Source organism: Mesocricetus auratus, unplaced genomic scaffold (genome assembly GCF_017639785.1).
Source record: "Mesocricetus auratus isolate SY011 unplaced genomic scaffold, BCM_Maur_2.0 Super-Scaffold_100008, whole genome shotgun sequence".
Lineage (NCBI taxonomy): Eukaryota > Metazoa > Chordata > Mammalia > Rodentia > Cricetidae > Mesocricetus > Mesocricetus auratus.
Window position 1 is genome coordinate 57186437 of NW_024429192.1, and position 20243 is coordinate 57206679.

At 45.4% G+C, this 20243-nt stretch overlaps 1 protein-coding gene across 2 annotated transcripts in view; it reads right to left on the reverse strand.

Moving 5' to 3' along the window:
- Positions 1-13905: 13905 nt before the first annotated feature.
- The window catches only part of Muc13 (mucin 13, cell surface associated), a 28340-nt gene continuing 22002 nt past the window's right edge, over positions 13906-20243 (reverse strand). The window contains exons 11-12 of one of the 2 annotated variants that reach the window (XM_040750889.1): positions 17942-18182; positions 13906-14951 (exon numbers count right to left, since the gene is read on the reverse strand). In XM_040750889.1, the coding sequence (XP_040606823.1) occupies positions 17942-18182 (241 nt within the window). In that variant the 3' untranslated portion in view covers positions 13906-14951. Of the gene's footprint in view, positions 15003-17941; positions 18183-20243 lie in introns of both variants that reach the window. The other variant, XM_040750888.1, reaches the window with a different exon arrangement.

Genomic DNA, 20243 nt, shown 5'->3' on the forward strand with positions numbered 1-20243 from the left:
TTTGGAGGCTGTCCTGGAACTTGCTGTATAGACCAGGCTGGCCTCGAACTCATAGAGATCCACCTGCCTCTGCCTCCCGAGTGCTGGGATTAAAGGCCTATGCCACCACCGCCCAGCGACTCTGAATTCTTGATTCTCCTCCTTCCACCCCTTGAGTGTTAAGATTACAGGGGGCGTGCCACATACCCAGACATTTTATTTGTATAAAGGGCCCAGAACAGAAAAAGTGATAGAAACAAGGAAAACAGATGCTACCAAAGGCTGGTGAGGGGAGAGAATGTGAAGTTATTCATGAGTAGAGAATTTCACATGGGGATAATGGGAAATACTGTCCGGCTCGGTCCACTTACACTGGATGAAATGATAAATTTTACATTATGTGTCTTCCACCATGAAAAGAACAGTTAGGGGCCTGGAGAGATGGCTCAGTGATTACGAGCAGTGGCTGCTCTTCCAGATGACCTGGCTTCAGCCCCCAGCACCTACAAGGCAACTCACAACTGCACTTTTATGCACACCACACATGGACATACATGCAGTCAAAATACCATACACATAAAATAAAAATAAAGAATCTTTTAAGAGATTCTTTTGTAAAGGATGCATATGAAATATGGATATACTTTTTTGTTTGTTTTGGGGTTTTTTTGCTTTTTCCAGACAGTGTTTTCTTGCTTAATTTCCTGGAACTCGATCTGTAGACCAGACTGGCCTTGAACTCAAAGATCTGACTGACATTACCTCCCAAGTGCTGGAATTAAAGGTGTTCACCACCACTGTCCCTCATGGGTAGACTTTTTTTTTTAATGCTGAGATCAATTTTTTATTTGAAAAATACCAGATTAGAGCTGGTGTGATGGCATACGCTTATAATCTCAGCACTTGGGAATGGAAGCAAGAAGGCCATCCTTGGCTACATCACAAGTTCAAGGCCAACCTGGCTACCTAAAGGAAGAAAAATACCCAGCATCCTAACATAGGTTTTTCTCTCTTTATGCACATGATTCTGGTTAGACAAAAGTAATCCCCATGTCAGCTCTCAGGGCCTCTGAGGATGAACCTAAAACTGCCATGCAGCTAATAGATGAAGCTGTAAACACACTATCTTCCATGTAGATGAAAACAGTCTAAAATAATCATTTGCATGTTTGTTGGTTTTGGGTTAAGCATGTACACAGTAGTTATGCCAAAGGAAAAAAAAACTTTTAAAAAAAGATTTTCAGTCAGGTGGTGGTGGCACATGCCTTTAATCCCAGCACTTTGGAGGCAGAGGCAGGCGGATCTCTGAGTTCGATGTCAACCTGGTCTACAAAGTGAGTTCCAGGTTAGCAAGGGCTACACAGAGAAACCCTATCTGGGAAAAACAAGAAGAAAAAAAATTACACACAAAAAGCTGGACAAAGTACTCATAGATGTAACCCAGAACTCAGTAAGCTAAGGCAGGAGGAGCTATGAGTTTGAGGCCAGCCTGGACTATAGAATGAAACCCTGTCTGAGGGGGAGGGAGACGGAGGGGAAGCAGCAGCCCCCGCTCCAACACACAAGATTTTTAAATGTATTTACAGCATAGCTAGCAGACACTTGGTAAGTAGGTTACATGTTTCCACCTTTCTGTTCATATAATTACCAATTCTGGAAATTATAATTATTTCATTTCCCTGCAAGCAGTTTTCAAAAGGTTAGTTGTGAAAATATTTTTAAGATTATATATCCCAAAGGGAATGTGTGTTTGCCTTTATGAAATTGTTTTCTGGGTTTTGTTTGTTTGAGGCAAGATCTCATTATTCTGTAACCTTGCAAACTTCCACATTGGCATCAATGTTGCTGGTGTTACAGACACGCACTGCACAGCCAGCATGAACTGAAATATGTAAAAAACAGTATGGGCGGAAAAGATGGCTCAGCTTTTAAGAGCACGGTCACCCTCCAGAGGGTTCCACTCCTAGCTCCCATGCCAGGCAGTTTGCTGCCACCTGTAACTCCAGTTCTGGGATCTCTCACCCTCTTCTGGACTCCTTTGTTTTTTTTTTTTTTCTGAGACAGGGTTTCTCTGTGTAGCCCTGGCTGTCCTGGAACTCACTCTGTAGATCAGGCTGGTCTCCTATTCACAGAAATCCACCTGCCTCTGCCTCCTGAGTGCTGGGATTAAAGGTGTGCACCACCACATATGACTCACTGAGAGACAGCTCGGTGGCTAAAGGCACTTGCTGCTCCTGTAGAGGACCCAGGTTTGGTTCCTGTCTCCTACATGGAAGCTAATAACCATTTGTAACTCTAGTTCCAGAGATCTATCGCCCTCTTCTGGCCTCCACAGGCACTGCATGAATGTGATACATAGATGTATATGCAGGCAAGACACCCATACACATTAAACAATAGATCTAAAAACACAAAATCTTTGGGTTTTTTTTGTTTGTTTGTTGTTTTTCCACCTCAAGATAAGGTTTCTCTGTGTAACAGCTCTGGCTATCTCCTGGAACTCACTGTGTAAACCAGGCTGGCCTTGAACTCAAAAATCCACCTGTCTCTGCCTCCCGAATGCTGGGATTAAAGGTGTGCACCACTGCCACCACCACCTGGCTCAAATAAAAATCTTTAAAAAAAAAAGGATTTATTATGCCAGGCTGTGGTGGAACACGCCTTTAATAGCAGCACTAGGGAGGTAGAGGCTGGCAGATCTCTTTGAGTTCCAGGCCAGCCTGGTCTACAGGTCTACAAAGCAAGTTCTAAGACAGGCTCCAAAATTATACAGAGAAACTCTGTCTCAAAAAACAAAGCAAAAAAGTTTTATTATTATTATTAACATGTATAATTATGTGTGTCTATATGAGGACCTGTGCTTGTGTGTACAAAATATATCTTTTATTTTTATTTGTTTAATTGTCATCAGGCCTTCAACCTAGAGTTGTAGTCTTTATCTAACCTTCCCTTTCCAGTCTAACAAAGCAGTCACAATTTGTTTTTCTTTTTCTAGATGTTTCTTCACAGTGCCTAAACGGTGCAGATCATCTTCCAGTTACTTCGGTAAAAAATTAAAATGAATGGAAAGAAACATACAGAGAAAGGGAGAGAGCCAGTATTCTCTTTATGTGGGGATTATGAGGCATATGAGGCAAGTCCTCTACCTACAAGATAGTAAGTATATCCTTAGTCCCATAGACATCTTCAGTAAGAGGCTAAATCAGAAGAATCTGACCTATCACCCCATTTAGAGAACCCTAAAGGACGGGCCCCCACCTGGTCTTTGTTGTGTGAACTCATACAACTCTACAGGGTACAACAGTTACTCTACACATTGGACACTTGGGCTCAGAGACGTGGTAATAAACAACTGTTTCAAGGTCCCCTAAGTCCAATACCCCCTCTTCTGCTTTTTGATAGCTGCCTCCCTTTGAACAAAATTTCTGATCTTAAGTGAGACTGTGAGAGTCTCCACATATTTGGAGTTCATTTGGGGCTGGAGATCAATGACTCAATGAGTGAATTCTTACTGCTCTTAGAGAAGGCTGGAGTTACATTCCCAGGACTCACGTTGGGCAGCTCATGACCATCTGTAACTCCAACAGCAGAGGATCCCATGGTCATGCACACATACACATAAATGAATGCATTTTTGTATTAGTTTCTGTTGCTGTGACAAAACACCAGACCGAGACAACAAATAAAGGAAAGTACTTAATTGGGCTTACAGTTTCTGAGGGGCAGAGTCCATGGTGGCAGAGTGAAAGCATTGTGGCAGGAACAGCTGACAGCTCACATCATGATCACAAAGTAGAAGAGAGAACACTGGGAATGGCAGGAGTCTTAAAACCTAAAAGCCCACCCCCAGTGACATACCTACTCCAGTGAGGCCACACCTTCTAACCCTTCCCAAACAGTTTCACCAACTGCGAACCAAGTATTCAACAAAGGAGTCTCTGGGGACCATTCTCATCCAAACCACCACAATCTTCAACATAACTGGAGTGTGTTTAAAAGAACCATCATACCCTGCTGTCCTTTAAAGTACAACAACATTCTCATCTAACTGGTCTTGTGACTGTTTCATAAAATCATACAGGCTACATTAGTGAGTTGTAATGGGCTTAGTCCTCCAATTCCTAGCCAGAGTAACTCCATCTCCCAGTAAACTGCTATTTTGTTGTCCTATGTGCCAGACTGCAGTGAAACTGGCCATCCCTCTCATGATCAGACATCATAAGACCATGGAGAGATGGCTCAGTGCTTAAGAGCACTGGCTGCTCTTCTAGAGGTCCTGAGTTCCATTCCCAGCAACCACATGGTGTCTCACAACCATCTAAAATGTAATGGGATCTGATTCCCTCTTCCGTTATGCTTCAAGACAGGTCATTCATAAATATAAATATTTTTTTTAAAAAGACCTTCAGAGTCCCTGATAAGGATAAGGATGGAGCATACTTACATTAGAACAGTTCAAATTGGCTGGGCGCTGTGTTGCCTGAGCCTGAGACATCCTTATAGAGACACCCAACCGTTTTAACCCTGGGTAGCATGCAGAACCCAAATTTGTATCAGTTCTGCAGTAGACTTAGAGCCACATAAAACAGTGGTGGCACATGACTTTAATCTCAGCACTCAGTTGGCAGAGGCCGGTGGATCTCTGAATTGGAGGATTCTAACGTGTAGTTTCCCTCCAACAGCCGCTTGGGCTCTGCCACATTTGCAGTCCCCAAATAACACACGGGAGGCTATATTAATTATGAAGCTGTTGGCCGTTTGCTTGTTTCTTACTGGCTAACCCATAATTGTTAATTTAAGTATTTCTTTTACTGGAGAAAAGGGTCCGGACATCTTACTTCTCTGATGGGCTACATTGTCTCTGCCATGTCTCTTTCCCAGAATCCTCCTCAACTCCTAGTCCCACATATCTTGCTTCCCTATTGGCCAACAGTGCTTTATTGACATATACACAGGACTTCCCCATCAGAGGATGGCCTGATCTACAGAGATCCAGGACAGCCAGGGCAACACTGAGAAAGCCTGTCTCAAAAAAACTAAAATAAAATAAATAAAACAGGATTTTGCTAGGCAGGGGTCAGACTTTTCTGTGGTATAGTTTCCTGGGCATCATCCACACTCCTATAAACAATGCTAATAAATTCATCTACTGAATCCAAGCTGGACTTCAGAATTTCTCTTAGGTCTGTTGTTTCTTCCTCCTTTGGAGTGAATAAATCTTTCTTTTCACAGATCTTTAGGACACAAATACATCTGAAGACACCTGGCACCTAGCAGGCATACCATTAGCATTAATTGCTTTATGTCTCCTGAGCTGGGAGATGGAAGCAAAGGATTCCCTAGGGCTCCACCTTTGACCACCAGTCTTCTAAGCCGCGTGACTCAAGGGCAAGCAAGGCCTTTTGCCACGCATGGTTTCTGCTTTGTAGCTGTTCCTGAACCACTCACTCCCAAAACTGAATCTCATTGAGAGGCACATGGCAACAGGTAGTAAGCCCAGGGGAGGGGTCTGGCTCACAGCCAAGTCTTCCAAGTCACTGCCAGGTCAGACCAGACAGCCAAGTGCTTTCCCTTCCTGCTGGATAGAAGCAGATGAGACTCAAAGTCACCAGCATGGAAGCTTAGGAGAGACAGGTCTCTCTCGAAGAGAACTAGAGACCACATTATTAAAATACTCAGGTGGGTCCACTGTCCAAATGTCTACTTATAACCATACTGTGATTTTTTTTCTAAGCTTGAAACTCAGGTTAATAACAGAAAAAGATGTCCCTGGAAAATGGCAGATGTCCTATGATGAAATGAGAATGTGCATGGCTTGGAGGGTAATTGTATTCCTTGATTGTTTTCACTAAGACCACAGTGGGGACCAGGGAGGTGGCTCAACGTGTAGAGGTCTTGTGTGCACGACTAATGACTCGAGTTCAATCTCAGGATTTGCTAAGGTGAGAGGAGAGAACTGTTCCATGATCATGGCAACCCCTTCAGAGGTTCAGTCCATCATCATCATGGTGGGGAACATGGCAGCATGAAGGCACACATGTTCTGGAGTGTAGCAGAGAGTTCTACATCCAGATCCTTGGGCAGCAGGAAGAGAGGGCAACACTGGGTCTGGCTTGAGCATTTGAAACCGCAAAGCCCACCTCAAGTGACACATCTCCTCCAACACCTCCTATTACTGCTGTTCCCTATGTGCCTATCGGGACTGTTTTCATCCAAATCACCGATGATTAGTCTTATTCAGAACAGGTTCAGAGATGCTTTCCCAGCTGTGCATGGTGGCATACACTTATAATCCTAGCATTTCAGAGATGGAGTCAGAGAATCAAGACTCTGAAGAGAGGGCTATAGTCAACCCTGTTTCAAAAACAACACCCCCAAAGATGCCTTTTCTTAGCCTTGATTTTATTGATTTGCTTTTGTGTTCTAGGACATTCTATTCTTTGCCCCAGCATGCTCTTTACATTCCGTGAATTCCATAGAGGACTTGCTGCAGAGCAGAGAACTAAGATGGGGGCGGAGGGCGTGACCTTTGAGAAGCTCCTTGCGGGCAGGGTCTTATGAAGACATTGCTGTTTCTACCCAAAGGGAAGAAACGTCAAAGACCTTTCCATCATCATAGAGGGGCAGGCACCACAATTGGTCAGGGGCGGGGGAACAGTGAGGGAAAGAGCTGGAAGGTCCCCACAGAGGGCAGCCAGGCCCGAGGTAATAAGTAACAAACTTAAGAACATTGTAGGTGAGCAGGCAGTGGTGATGTATGCTTTTAATCCCAGCACTCGGGAGCAGAGACAGGTGAATCTGTGAGTTGGAGGCCAGCCTGATAACACACAGTGAGTTCCAGGACAAACATAGGAAACCCTGTCTCAAAAGAAAAAAAAAATGGGGCTGGAGAGATGGCTCAGAGGTTAAGATTACTGACTGCTCTTCCAGAGGTCCTGAGTTCAGTTCCCAGGATCCACATCATGGCTCACAACCATCTGTAATGAGATCTGGTGCCCTCATCTGGTGTGCAAGCATAACACCACATACACAGAAAATAAATCTGTTTTAAAAACTTTTTTAAAATTGTAGGAAGCTTTGTTTTCAAGATTTATCACTTTATGGGACTGACTGTTTTGCCTGCATGTATATGTATGTACCACATGCATGCCTGGTTCCTGTGGAGATCAAAAGAGGGTATCAAATCCCTGGGATTGGAGTTACATACAGACAGGCCTATTTGTGGGTGCTAAGGATTTGATCCAGGTCCTCTGAGAGAGCAACAAGTGTCTCAACCCCGGGCAGCTCTGTTCAGCTTCAGGACTAAAGGCTCCTGAGTTCCTGAGCTCCAGGAAGATAAACCCCTTGTTTCCCCCACTGCACCCTATCACCACGGCCCAGGATGAATGAATGATATAGGGGTGGGCTCTAAAACGGGACAGTTTGGGCCAGGCCTTTTAGTAGCTTTCTGACTTGCTAAGTTATTTACCTCACCTCACTCAGCCTCTGAGTGGGAGTGATCATGCTCTCTATGTCATAATCATCATGAGAAGTAAGGATGGTTCATGTGAGGCACTAAGATTTGTGCCTGAATTCCAGGGAGAGGCTGGCTGTTGCTGCTGCTGCTCTTCATCTAGAGGCAACAGAACTTTCTGGAAATAGCCAGAACGCTGTGGTTGTAGGCTCAGGAAATGCATTCCCAGGCCTGCAGAATGACAGTTTGGATGCTTTGTCCCAAGCCTCTGTCCTTCAACAGAAGAGACTATTTCCCAGCTGTGGGATGGAGATTCCATATGTGCCCCGGGCGCCCTCCCCCTAACCTTGCTTTCTGGGCTGTGGGTTGTCAACTGAGGCCAAACCAGAATGCCCAAAGAACACTGGGAAATCCCAGCAGCCCTTGCTCACCTCATAAAAGCTGACAAAAGGCAGACACTTCTCAGTGGGAGCCTTTTGTTTTTCTTAACCAAGGAATTTTCCCATGTAAATGGCTTCATCTCCTTTTTTATTTCATAAAATTACCGCAAAATAAAATTTTAATTATCCAGTCTTACGTGCCACTGATCTGACAGTGGCATTGCTCAGCACTGGAGATGAAGCTCTGTGGTGGAGCCAGTGGTCAGTGAAAATGAGGGACATTGAGCACCAAGAACTCTAGGTTATATTAGAAGACCAATAGAAGAGACAATGGAGGATCATTATCTAATGCTCTAGTGAAAACGATGTGAATATTTTAACAAAATTGAGCTAAGCCAGGCATGGTGGCACACTCCTGAAATCCCAACAATATAGAGTTACAGGTAGGAATATCACAAGTTCAAGGCTAGCCTGGGCTACAGAATGAGTTTCAGGGTACCACAATTTATACAGTGAGAACTTGTCTTAGAAACAAAACAGAACAAACAAGAAACACAACAATGGCACACATTGGGGATATAGCTCAGTTGGTACAGTGCTTGCCTAAAATAGTACTTGCCTAACATCAAAAGCCCCAAAGAAGCTCTCTGACCTTCACAGGCAGGCTGTGGCATTGGAGCGTTAGCACGCACGCACGCACGCACGCACGCGCACGCACGCACACACACACACACACACACACACACACTCACACACACTTAAAAAATAAAGTTGATTATGTTCAGGTGTAGTAGTACACACCTATATACACACCTGTAATCCCAGCACTTGGGAGGTGGTGGCCAGGTAGGCCAGTCATCCTTTGGCTATATATCAAGTTCAGGGCCAGCTTGGGATACCTGAGACCCTGTCCCAAAACAAATAGCAAACAAAAAAGGAAGGGAGAGAGGGAGGGGAGGAACAAAGGAAGGAAGTCGGCTCTTAGAAACAAGCCTTTTTGGAAAAAGGCTCAGCTAGTGTTTTCTGCAAGTTATAGGAGACAGCGCCATCTACTGACCATAGAATTTGCTGGCCTCTAGGAATGCCATGGGCTAAGGAGAGAAGGTGTGGTTAGGAAAACTTGATCAGAGGAAAGGATGGTTTCCTGATCTACTCAGATGATTTTTTTTTAATGTGCTGGTATCTGAATGTCTGGGTCGCAGCCATGTTAATCCACTTACCGTTACAAAAAAAAAAAAACACTGGAATCAACTTTAGAAAAGGGAGTCCAACAAGAGGGCACCTCAGACAAAGCTCTTGTTGAGCAAGTCTGATGACCTGAGTTCGAGGAATCCATGTGACAGTGGAGTGAGAGAACTCTGATCCTTACCTGTATGCTGTGGTTCACACCGGTCTGCCTGTCTGTATTCACACACACACTTGAAAATAATTAATGGTGGAGCACACGTTTAGTCCCTGCACTTGGAAGGCAAAGGCAGGCAGACCTTTCTAAGTTCGAGAATATCTTGGTCTATATAGTGAGTTCCAAGCCAATCAGAGCTACACTGTCTCAAAAAATACAAAATTTAAAAACCTTCATATAAGATCCAGGTGGTCGTGGCACACACTTTTAATCCCAGCACTCATCGGACAGAGGCAGGCAGATCTCTGTGAGTTCCTGGCCAGTCTGGTCTACAGAGTGAGTTCCAGGACTACACAGAGAAACCCTGTTTCAAAAAACAAGAAAAAAATTACCCTTATAAAGAAGTGTTTTGGTGCACAGTTTCTGCGGTTCTGGTCTGTGGCACTTAGTCCTGTTGCTTTGGGCCTGTCCCGCATACAGGACACCACAGCAGGAATGGATACAGTCCTCCTCACCATGGCATCCAGGAAGCTAAACCAAGAAGGAGAGGCTGGCATCTCAGTTTCCTCTTCAAGGGCACATCCCAGTGGCCTAACTTCTGTAGCTTGCTTTTTTTTGCTCTTTGGGGGCTCACCAGGCAGCTCCCAAATAAATACACAGAGATTTATTCTTTCTTATGAATGCTCAGCCTTAGCTTGTTTCTTGCAGCTTTTCTTAAATTATCCCATCTATCTTTTGCCCCTGGGCTTTCATCTTTCTCTATTCTATATACCTTTCTTTACCTCTTACTTGTGGCTGGTTGTGTAGCTGGGTGACTGCCCCTGGTGTCCTGGTGTCCTCCTCTCCTCCTTTTCTCATTCCTCCCTCTTTGCTCCTCTATTTATTCTCTCTGCCCGCCAGCCCTGCCTATCCTTTCTCCTGCCTCACTATTGGCCGTTTGGCTCTTTATTAGACCAATCAGGTGTTTGAGGCAGGCAAAGTAACACAGTCTTACAGAGTTAAACACATGCAACATAAAAGAATGCAGCACATCTTTGCATCATTAAACAAATGTTCCACAGCATAAACAAATGTAACACATCTGAAAATAATATTCCACAACAAGCTTTCTTCTGCCAGGTCTTGTTTTGAAGTCCTAAGTATTTGTAGCAGCAGCACAAACTACAGTCAAACCTTTAATGCTCAGGACCTTTAGGGACCATTCAAGATCCAAAATGTGGAATGCCTGGTCCTGTGCTCTCCCAATGCCCAAACCAAGCAGAGCTATGCTGTTGCTAAAACACCTTGGGGGAGAGGTGTGTGTGTGTAGGTGGGGAATTGGAGAGGTGGCTCAGAGATTGGGAGCATTGACTATTCTTCCAAAGGTCCTGAGTTCAATTCCCAGCAACCACATTGTGGCTCACAGCCATCTATAATGAGACCTGATGCCCTCTCTGGTGTGCAGGCAAACATTGATTTAAAAAAACAAAAGCCCAAAATACCTTGCCTCCCCACCTAAGGGCCCAATAAACCCAGGTGTGATTCTACCAAAGCCCACCAGGGGGACCAATGAGTTCATTAGGCTTACAGAGCAATGGGAGAGGGCTAAGGGAGACCTTAAAGCAGCTAGGATGGAGCCAGGTGGTGCTGCACGCTTTTCATCCTCGCACTCAGGAGGCATAGACAGGCAGATCTCTGTGAGTTTGGGTCTACAGAGCGAGTTCCAGGACAGCCAGGGCTACACAGAGAAACCCTGTCTTGGGTGGGGAAAGCAGCCTCTTGGAAGGTCTGAACTCCAGGGAGATGACAACTTCCCAACGGCTGTGTAGATGGATGGAGCCCCCTTTCCTCGTCTTTCCCCACCTATATCCTCCAGCCCTGGGCCCCAAAAGCACACGCAATTGGGCAGAATTGCATACAACTATTTGGGGTGGAAACTCAGATGAGGATCCCATGACCCTCCCCTCCCCTTCTTCTATGAAGGAAGGTAAATAGCCAACAGACCCAGGTGTGATGAAGTTTTGCAGGCAGGCTCAGCAAAACTCTTAAAGATGGTGGCAGTTTGGGTCAGAAAAGTCCTGTACAACAGGTGCACACCTACAATCACTTGAGAGGGAGGCAGGAGGACCAGAAGTTCACAGTTATCTTTGGTTACAAACTAAGTTTGAGGTCAGCCTGGACTGTAGACCCTGTTTGTTTGTTTGTTTGTTTGTTTGTTTGTTTGTTTGTTCTGAGATAGGGTGTTGGGGTTAACCTGGAACTCACAGAAATCTGCATGCCTCCGACCCCCTAGTACTGGGATTAAAGGTCTTCAGAGTACTATTTGCATTCATGCGCAACAGCGAGTTTCTGAAGAAAGGCCCAGGAAGCCCAGAAAACTTATGGGCTCAGGATGTTGGAGAAGTGCTGGGAGCCAGCACATTGTGAGTCAGTGGCAAACAGGCTGACAGCTTAGAAATGAGGCTCAGATAGTCAACTAGATCCGTCAGAGTTGCCTGTGAGCAAGGGAGGTTGTATGCACCGAAGTGAAGTCTGCTATGGTAAATAGCAGTGATCGGCTGGTTTAAGTTAATTCCTGCATTTATACCAGCATTGTTGATTGATTGCATTAGCCTGTCAATTTTCTCAGAGCGTTTCTCTACTGTGGGCACTAGCAGCTAATGAGCGTGCTTTATGTGGGAGGGAGAGATGGCCTAGAAGCTAAAAACATGTGTTGCTCTTCTGGGAGAGTGGAGTTTGGTTTTCAGCACCTGTGTCTAGTATCTCACAACCTTGTGTGACTTACAGAGTACTCAGATGCCTCTGTCACATGATTCTTTAAAAATTATTTTTTGCAGTTATCCTCTGCCTCTCCCTCCTTCCTTCTCCTGGAAACTTTAGTTCACACCTCAAATCAATGACTTACAACATACACACCCAGAAGTCAACTAGGGAGGTCGAGGCAGCCAGAGGCAGTTGCTGGTTGACCTTTCTTTCCATGGATGGGATTCCAGCTTCTTCTTCCCTCCACAGTCATTTTTACATCAGGGGATAAACAATAGTAACCTCTGTGGGAAATGATTTACCTCTGGCTGTTCTCAAAGAAGGACACAATATCTTCTAATATCTGTTTCCTTTCTCCCTGTTCCAGAATTCTTCGTCCTGGGACCAGCCTGACCCAGGCAGAGAGGTTTTTGGTTTTGAGACAGGGTTTCACTGTGTAGCCCAGGCTGTCCTGGAACTCACTCTGTAGACCAGGCTGGCCTTGAACTCAGAGATCCACCTGTCTCTGCCTTTCCAGTGTGAATGTCAGAAAACAGCTTGTGGGAATCGGTTCTCTCTTTTAACCATGTGGGTCCCAGGGATCAAACTCAGGTTGTCAGAACTGGCAGCAGGTGCCCTCAGCAGCCATGTCATCCCACCAGCCACGGGTTGGAAGTTTGGGAAAATCCTTCTTTTTTTTTCTTGGTTTTTAGAGACAGGGTCTCATTATGCACGTCTGGATGTCCTGGAACTCACTCTATAGACCAGGCTGGCCTCAACCTCACAAAGATCTGACTGCCTCTGCCTCCTGAGTGCTGGGATGGGGGGTGTGTGCCACCACTGCCTGGCTTGGGAAAATACTTTTAAATAAACATTCTGAGCCAGGACAAAAGAGATTCCTTGCTTCTAGAGTATACTTTCATCAAGCTGAAATAGAACGCAGCAATCTTCCAATATATCACATAGGTGTTCAGCTTAAGTCCACCCCAGTGTGGGAAGGTTAGACTGTACTAATTGCCCTGGGCCAGTCCTGGAGCTGGAAGTGGCCTGAGTCCCACCGTGGCCTGGCTACTTGTCATGGAGCTGTGTTTGGGGGATAGCAGTCAACATGATCCATGACGTGTTAAAATGTCATTGGTGTTCCAAGACCCCTAAAGAAGGCAACAAATGACAGTTGCTCTCAGGTGTCACGGCACGTTTTCTGTTTAAAATGATAGGGAAAGGAGAGCTAGAGAGATGGTTTGGCAGTTAAGAGTACCTACTGCTGTTGCAGAGGACCTGAGTTGAGTTCTCAGCATCTCAGACAGTTCATGCCTGCCTTAACTCTAGCTCTAGAGGATATAATGCCTCTGACCTCCATGGCTGGCTATACCTACCTACCTACTTATCCACCTCCACCCCCCACATACACACACACACTTTAAAACAAATGTAAAATGAGCTCTTAATTGGTCTAGATAATAAAAGGCCAGAGTCAGATATAGAAGGAAATGCTGAGAGATCAGAGAGAAGGAGCAAGCCACAGCTACACCTTACCTCCTAAGCGTCTCAGCAGAAAAGAGAAGTTCCTGTTTCTCCCTGCTTATATCCTGTTTCTGCCTGCCTACATCATTTCCTGTCTGTACAGACCTCCAGACCTCTATGATAGTGGCAAACTCCATTTTCTGACCCCCAGACAGGCTTTATTTGTGCAAGAAAGATATCACCACAAACAAATCCTTAAAAAATATAATACTTGTGTCAGGGACTAAGGTCTGGCTTGGTTGCTAAGAGGCTTGTCTGATAATTCATGAAGTCCTGGAATGATCCCTACTTACCACATAAACCAGGTACGGCGGCACACACCTATAACCCCAGTACTAGAGAGGTGGAGGCAGGAAGGTCAGAAATTTCAAGTCATCTTCTGCTATATAGAAAGTTTGAAGCCAGCCTGGGATACATGAGACCTATCTCAAAACAGAAACAAAATAAAATGAGGTGTGCTGCTGTGCCTACCACTAAAAGCCTCCAAAACAAGAAAGGACACTGGGTACCAAAGATGTTTTATTGCATCATTGCCTTTCACAATCAACAGTCAAAAAACAAATTATAATAACAAAAGTACCTTTCAAGAGGACCAGACATCAGACAGACACAGGGGCACAATTAACATTTAAAAAGACTGCTGGGTGTTTTTGTCGTGTGTGTGTGTGTGTGTGTGTGTGTGTGTGTGTGTGTGTGTGTGTGTGTACACAAGGTTGGTGGGCTCTGCTAAGCTTCCATCATGGAGCAGGTGAGGCCCAGTGAAGCACCCATGGAATGTACATCATAGAGTGAACACTGGGACCCTTTGGCACAGCTCCAGGCAGAAGGCCTGTGCTGTCACGGGGACTTCACACTGACTTCCTGCTTTTATGACTTTCCCAGGATCTGTGTCTTGGGGAGGGCAGCCTCTGAGAAATGCCGATGTGCTGCCTGAGGAGGGACATCTAGGGAACAGCATGACCTCCTAGGTCTCCCTCTACCTCCTATGCTCTTGGTTTTCCTCTTGCTTCTCCTCCCAATGAACATCTGAAAGACTTGAATGTCCCCATGGAGGACAGAGCTAGGCCACGCTTTCAGTTTCTCATCAGAAGGTTCCTGGATTCCTGTAGTCCTCCTGAGAAAGCTGGGAGATGCCTCTGTGCTCTGCCTGTCTTCTTGGAGGGAGGCCCTATCACAAGCCACTAGCTGTTTGCTGGTGGCCAGAGACCAGAGCCCAGGAGCCCACTGCCCAGAAATGAGTCATGCTCTAGATTGGAAATGCTGTTGGCCCACCAGGAAAGAAAAGCACTACACCAATCACCGACTTAGCATTTTGTACTAACTGGAGAAAATCAACACATACAAGGCTTATGGTGTCTAGGCATTTAATGTTATAGGTGTCCTCAGCAAGCGGCATTCTTCACACAGGTCCACACTCAGAGGGATTGACAGATGTGGTGGAGAGAACCCTGAAGGTCAGGCCTTTGTCTCTGCCCACTTTCCTTGCTCTCTAAACACTCAAGATCACAGCTTCTGGAGGTGGGGATAGGGAGGGCTTCATATTCTTGTCATTCTATACAGGAGGAGAAAGAGACAGCAATGCGGCTTAGAAAAGATATCCAAACTGCAACAAGAGAAAATGGAGTTTTGTCAATTATTACCACCTTTGTCTTCTCCAGCTTTCTCTCTATTCCCTCTCTTGTCTTTGGGATGTTTGTTTGTTTGTTTTGATGCAGGGTCTATGAAACCTAGCTTGAGGTGGTGGTTTGGATGAGGATGGCTCCCGTAGACTCACATGTTTTAATACTTGTCCCCAGTTGGTAGAACTGTTTGGGAAGGGTTAGGAGGTGTGGCTCTGATGGAGGAGGGGTGTTATTAGAGACAGGCTTTGGAAGTTTCAAGAGCCCATTCCCAGTTAGCTCTCTGCCTGCTAAGGATATGGACTGTCTCGCTCCAGTGCCGTGCCTGCCTGCCTGCCTGCCTGCCTACTGCATGCTCTCCACCATGATGGCCATATGCTCACCCGCTCACCCTCTGAAACTGTAAGCCTCCAGTAAACTGTTTCTTCTACAAGTAGTCTTGGCCATGGCGTCTCATCATGGCAATGGAGGTACTAAGACACTTGACTTCAGATGTGTGGTCCTCATGTGTATACTCCCAAATGCTGGGATAGAGGTATGTACACCACTCTCAGCATGTTGGGGTACAGGTGTGTGCGCCATTCCCAGCATGCTAGGTTTTGCTGCTCTTGGTATTTTCCATTACATTTGTTTGGTTTTTATGTGCTAGGGTCTTGATATGTATCCCCCATTGGGCTAGCCTGGAACTCACATGTAGTCCAGGCTAGCCTGAATTTTACAGAGATCTGCCTGCCTCTACTTCTGAATGCTAGTATTAAAGGCATATGCCACCATGTCCAGCCCGTTTTTTGCTTTGTTGTTCTTTTCAGTGTTTGAGTTTGTTTTTTTTAAAGCCATATCTCAAGACTCTTTTCTTTATCTTTTAGATTTGATTCATTCATTTTGTGTGTGTGTATGTGTTCATGTACGTGTCTGTGTTGTGTGTAATGTATGTGTGGAGGTCAAGCTCTTATGGAAGACTGGGGATCTGAACTCAGGTCCTCTTGCTCGTTCAACAGGTACTTTACTGACTGAGCCATTTTTCTGGCTTCCTTTAATTTTTTTCTTTATTTTATTTTATTTTTGTTGTGGTGGTGGTTTTATTTTGAGACAGGGTTCCTCTTTGTAGCCCTGGCTGTCCTGGAACTCATTACATAGACCAGGCTGGCCTTCAACTCACAGAGATCCACCTGCCTCTGCCTCCCAAGTAGATTCTTTTTCTTTTTAACAAATCCTATCCATATGCTCTTTTCTCCCCACCTCTCTCCTGTCTCCTTTCTTCTCTGCATTCTCTGCACTACAGTCCTTGTCCTTTGTCACTCACCTGTCACCAGCCCCCCCAGCTTCAGAAATCCTCCCTAGGGAAACAAAGTATCTATAGCCAAACTTTTTTTCTCTTTATGTATGTATACTAAAACAAAATGTAAAAACATACACATTTTATTACATGTGCATGGGTGTTTTGCCTGCATGTATGTATGTGCACGATGCATGCCTGGTGCCCGTGAAGGCCAGAAGAGCACATTGGATCCCCTGGGACTGCAGTTATAGACAGTTGTGAGCTACCATGTGGGTACTGGGACTCAAACCTGGGTCCTCTAGAAGAGCAGCTGCACTTTTAACTGCCATGCAGTCTCTCCAGCCCTGGCCCTAGGTTTAGAAATAACTGTGCTGCCTTGAGATGCGGGAAGAAGAGAGCTGCTTTCATGCCTTTGATTGACAAGACTCCCACAGACTCACCCTGCAGCCACCGTCCTTCCCATGTCTGACCTAGATGTCAGTTCTTTACAGCCTGGGCGCTACTGTCATAGCCATGGAAGGGGACATGTCACTTAATTTTTCTTTATCTTTACTTTTGGTATTATAAATTGAATATAGGGCCTCATAATCTCTTGCTGAGCCTCTTTTTAATTACTATTTAGTAATGCAAAGTAGTGCATTTCAAAATGTATTTTGTTCTTTTTGGGGAGAGTGGTTCCTAGACAATGTTTCTCTATATAACAGTTCTGACTGTCCTGGAACTCACTCTGTAGACCAGGCTGGCCTGGAACTCACAGAGATCTACCTGCCTCTGTCTCCTGAGTGCTGGGATTAAAGCCTTAACTTCCTGACTGTGAACTCCTTCTGTAGCTCAGGCAGGTACTGAACTTGCTGTCTTTTTATATCAGCCTCCTGAGTAGCTATCATGATTGGCCCTGGCTAGAGGTGGATAATTTACTTATTTGTCTATTGATTACATGTATATGTAATGCAAAATTACATATAAATTTATATATGTAAGAGGATATGCATTATATTACATATAGATATATCACACACATATTATATGTAAATATATGTAAGGGGGATAATATAATATTACATATATATGTAAGGGGTACAAATATATATGGAGGGGGATACACATGCCGCAGTGTTCATGTGGAGGCCAGAGAAACGTTTGTTCTCTCCTTCCAGCATGTGAGTTCTGAGATAGAGCTCAGGTCACAGGACTCAGAGGCAAGTGCCTTTACTGACTGGGCCAGCTCACCAGCGGGAAGTGGGTAAGTTAGAGACACTCAGGACTATAAAACTGAATCTGCTGTTTTAGAAAAGAGAAACTCAGAGATAGAACTGAGGCCATGTAGATGACCATGAGTGCTAGGGACCAAGTGAAGCTGTGGTAATGGCTGGGACCTCTTTGCTTCAGCTTCATGTATTTATATATTTGTTTATTTTTTATGTGCATGAGTGCTTTGCTTGCATTTATGTATGTGCTTGCCTGCAACGTGTAGAGGTCGAAGAAGTCACTTGACCCCCTGGAACTAGAGTTGGGGATGGTTGTGCATCAGCATGTGGGTGCTGGGACCCGAGCCCAGGTCCTCCGCAAGTGCCACCTCTCCAGCCCTGCTTCAGCTTTCCCTTGCTGGGCACTCCATTCTGGAAAGTCAGAGGCTGCACTCACCTAGTAGTCAGGGCGAGACATGCTTCGCTGGTTTACATAGGGATTTTGGGTCTGACTGGGGACCCCTGTCCTGACTTTGGGGAAGATGCTGTTGTCTCCTCCAAAGTTGCTGAAGCCAGTGTTGCTGAAGCCAGAGTTGCTGAAGCCGGAGTTGCTGAAGCCAGCTTGTTGCATTCGTATATTCCGAGAGTCGTCCTCAATCAACTTCTGTTCCTCCACATTCTTCTTTTTCTTCTTTGAGCTATAATCAGTAAAGTGAATTAGGACCTAAGGATGGCAGCAACATTTCTTGAAGGAATTTTTTTTCTGTGTCCCCAACTGTCTTGGAACTCACTATATAGACCAAGCTGAGCTTGAATTCACAGAGATCTGCCTGCCTGTGCCTCACAAGTGTTGGGATGAAAGCGTGTGCCACCATACCCAGGCCCACATTAGCAACATTAGCATGCTTTTCAAATGATTAACAGAAGTGAAAGAGAAACCATGTCGTATGACACCAACAGAATAAATGTCTACAGAAACATTGGGTGAGGTGAACTCAGCATTCCAAGGTCTTAGGACAGGAAGAAGGAGCCCAAGGAGAGGGCTCTGCTGTCAAAGTACTTGCCACAGAAGTGTGAGGATCTCAGTTGGGATCCCTAGAGCCTATGCAAATGTCAGGTGGGCATGGAGGCTTGCCTGTCATTCTAGTACTTGGAAGGAGGGGACCCAGGAAAGAGACCTGTGGAGTAAGCAAGCTAGCCTCAGCACCCATATCTGTGAGCTCTGGTGCAGCTGAGAGACCCTGCCTCAGCTAGCAGAGGAGCCCATGGCAGAGGAAGCCTCCTGACAGCAGCCTTGGGCCTACACACTATATATGTGTTTACATAACTAGATATAAACCACACAAGGAGAAAAGGAAATAGGGTTTGGCAGGATGATAGGGCTGGTTGGGGGCACTTCAAGTGTCTCTAGTGTGGGAATTCTAAGCCAAGTGTAAGCATTTGTACTTGTAGAGGCATGTTCCCATCTCACTGAGATTATACACCTGCTTGTTTTCCTGCCCATGGCCACAGCCCCACTCCCCAGACCGAGAGAGTAGGGACAGCTGTATCTATGATGCAGGTCACTCCTGTGCTTCAGTCACATCGGGAAAGTCGTTCACCCAGTGCCTTAGATAGCTACTTAGTTTACACTGGGGATCCTGCTTTTGACAGTCTCTCCTCTAGAGCAGCAAAGGCTCCCTCCTTCCCTAGGGACTGCTCACAGAGGCAAAGGTTTCATGCTCTGTTACAAGAACCCTGACTCTGTGGTTGGGCTCTTCAGCAGGATGGAGAAACTTTGATACAAAACTGTGGAAAGGCTGAACAATTCTATAGGAACTCTCATCCCTGAAGGGCCAGAAGGGCCAGAACAGTCAACCAGCTACCTTAAGAAAAGAGGACATAGACTTGCTCCAAAACCAGGAATGTTCTGCCTCTCTTCCTAGAAGTGAGAAACTAGATATTGTGGGGAATGCCCACGTGGCTCATACTACTTTTGCTCTGAGAAGGGTTAACATCAAAATGGAAAAAGAACCAACAACAATAGACTAAGAACCAAATATCTCAGGTAGTGGTAGTGCACGGCTTTAATCTTAGCACTCGGGAGACAGAGGCAGGTGGATCTCTGTGAGTTCAAGACCAACCTGGTCTATAAGAGTGAGTTCCAGGACAGCAGGGACACACAAAGAAACCCTGTCTTGAAAAACAAAACAAAACAAAAAGAACCGAATTATCAGTCCATCCTCTACAGTTATAGTGGGAAAAGGCCAGAATATGTTACCAGAACATAAGACCTGAGGTAAATGTTAGGAGAAGAGTAGCTGCTTTTCACAATGTGGATCCCACTGGGCACATGGAGAGGAGAAGAGGGCCACAGCATCCTTCTGGCTACTGGAAGAGTTGCAGCATTGCTAAATATTGCTGAATGACTTAGACTTTATTTCCCTTTCCTTAAGAGACTGAAGGCACCAAGCTAAGAAAGAGCCACAGAGATGGCCTTATTACTTTAAAACCCAGGGTTTCTATAGAGGTTGCTTTGGGACCCTGTTGAGGTTGCTTGTGTGTCATTCAGCAGAGTCCGAGGCAGGGGAGTGGCTTGGTGTGGGGACACCAGACCTTGAACAGAGACCCACTTCCCCTTCAGCCTGGGAGCAGGCAGCTGTGAGATAATGTTTACTGAAAACAATTCAGTGCTATAAAGTTCTTGATAGGGCTCAGATAAGTGCTCGCTCACTGAAACACCATGACTTTTACACCCCCTATGGCTAGATGCTTCTTCC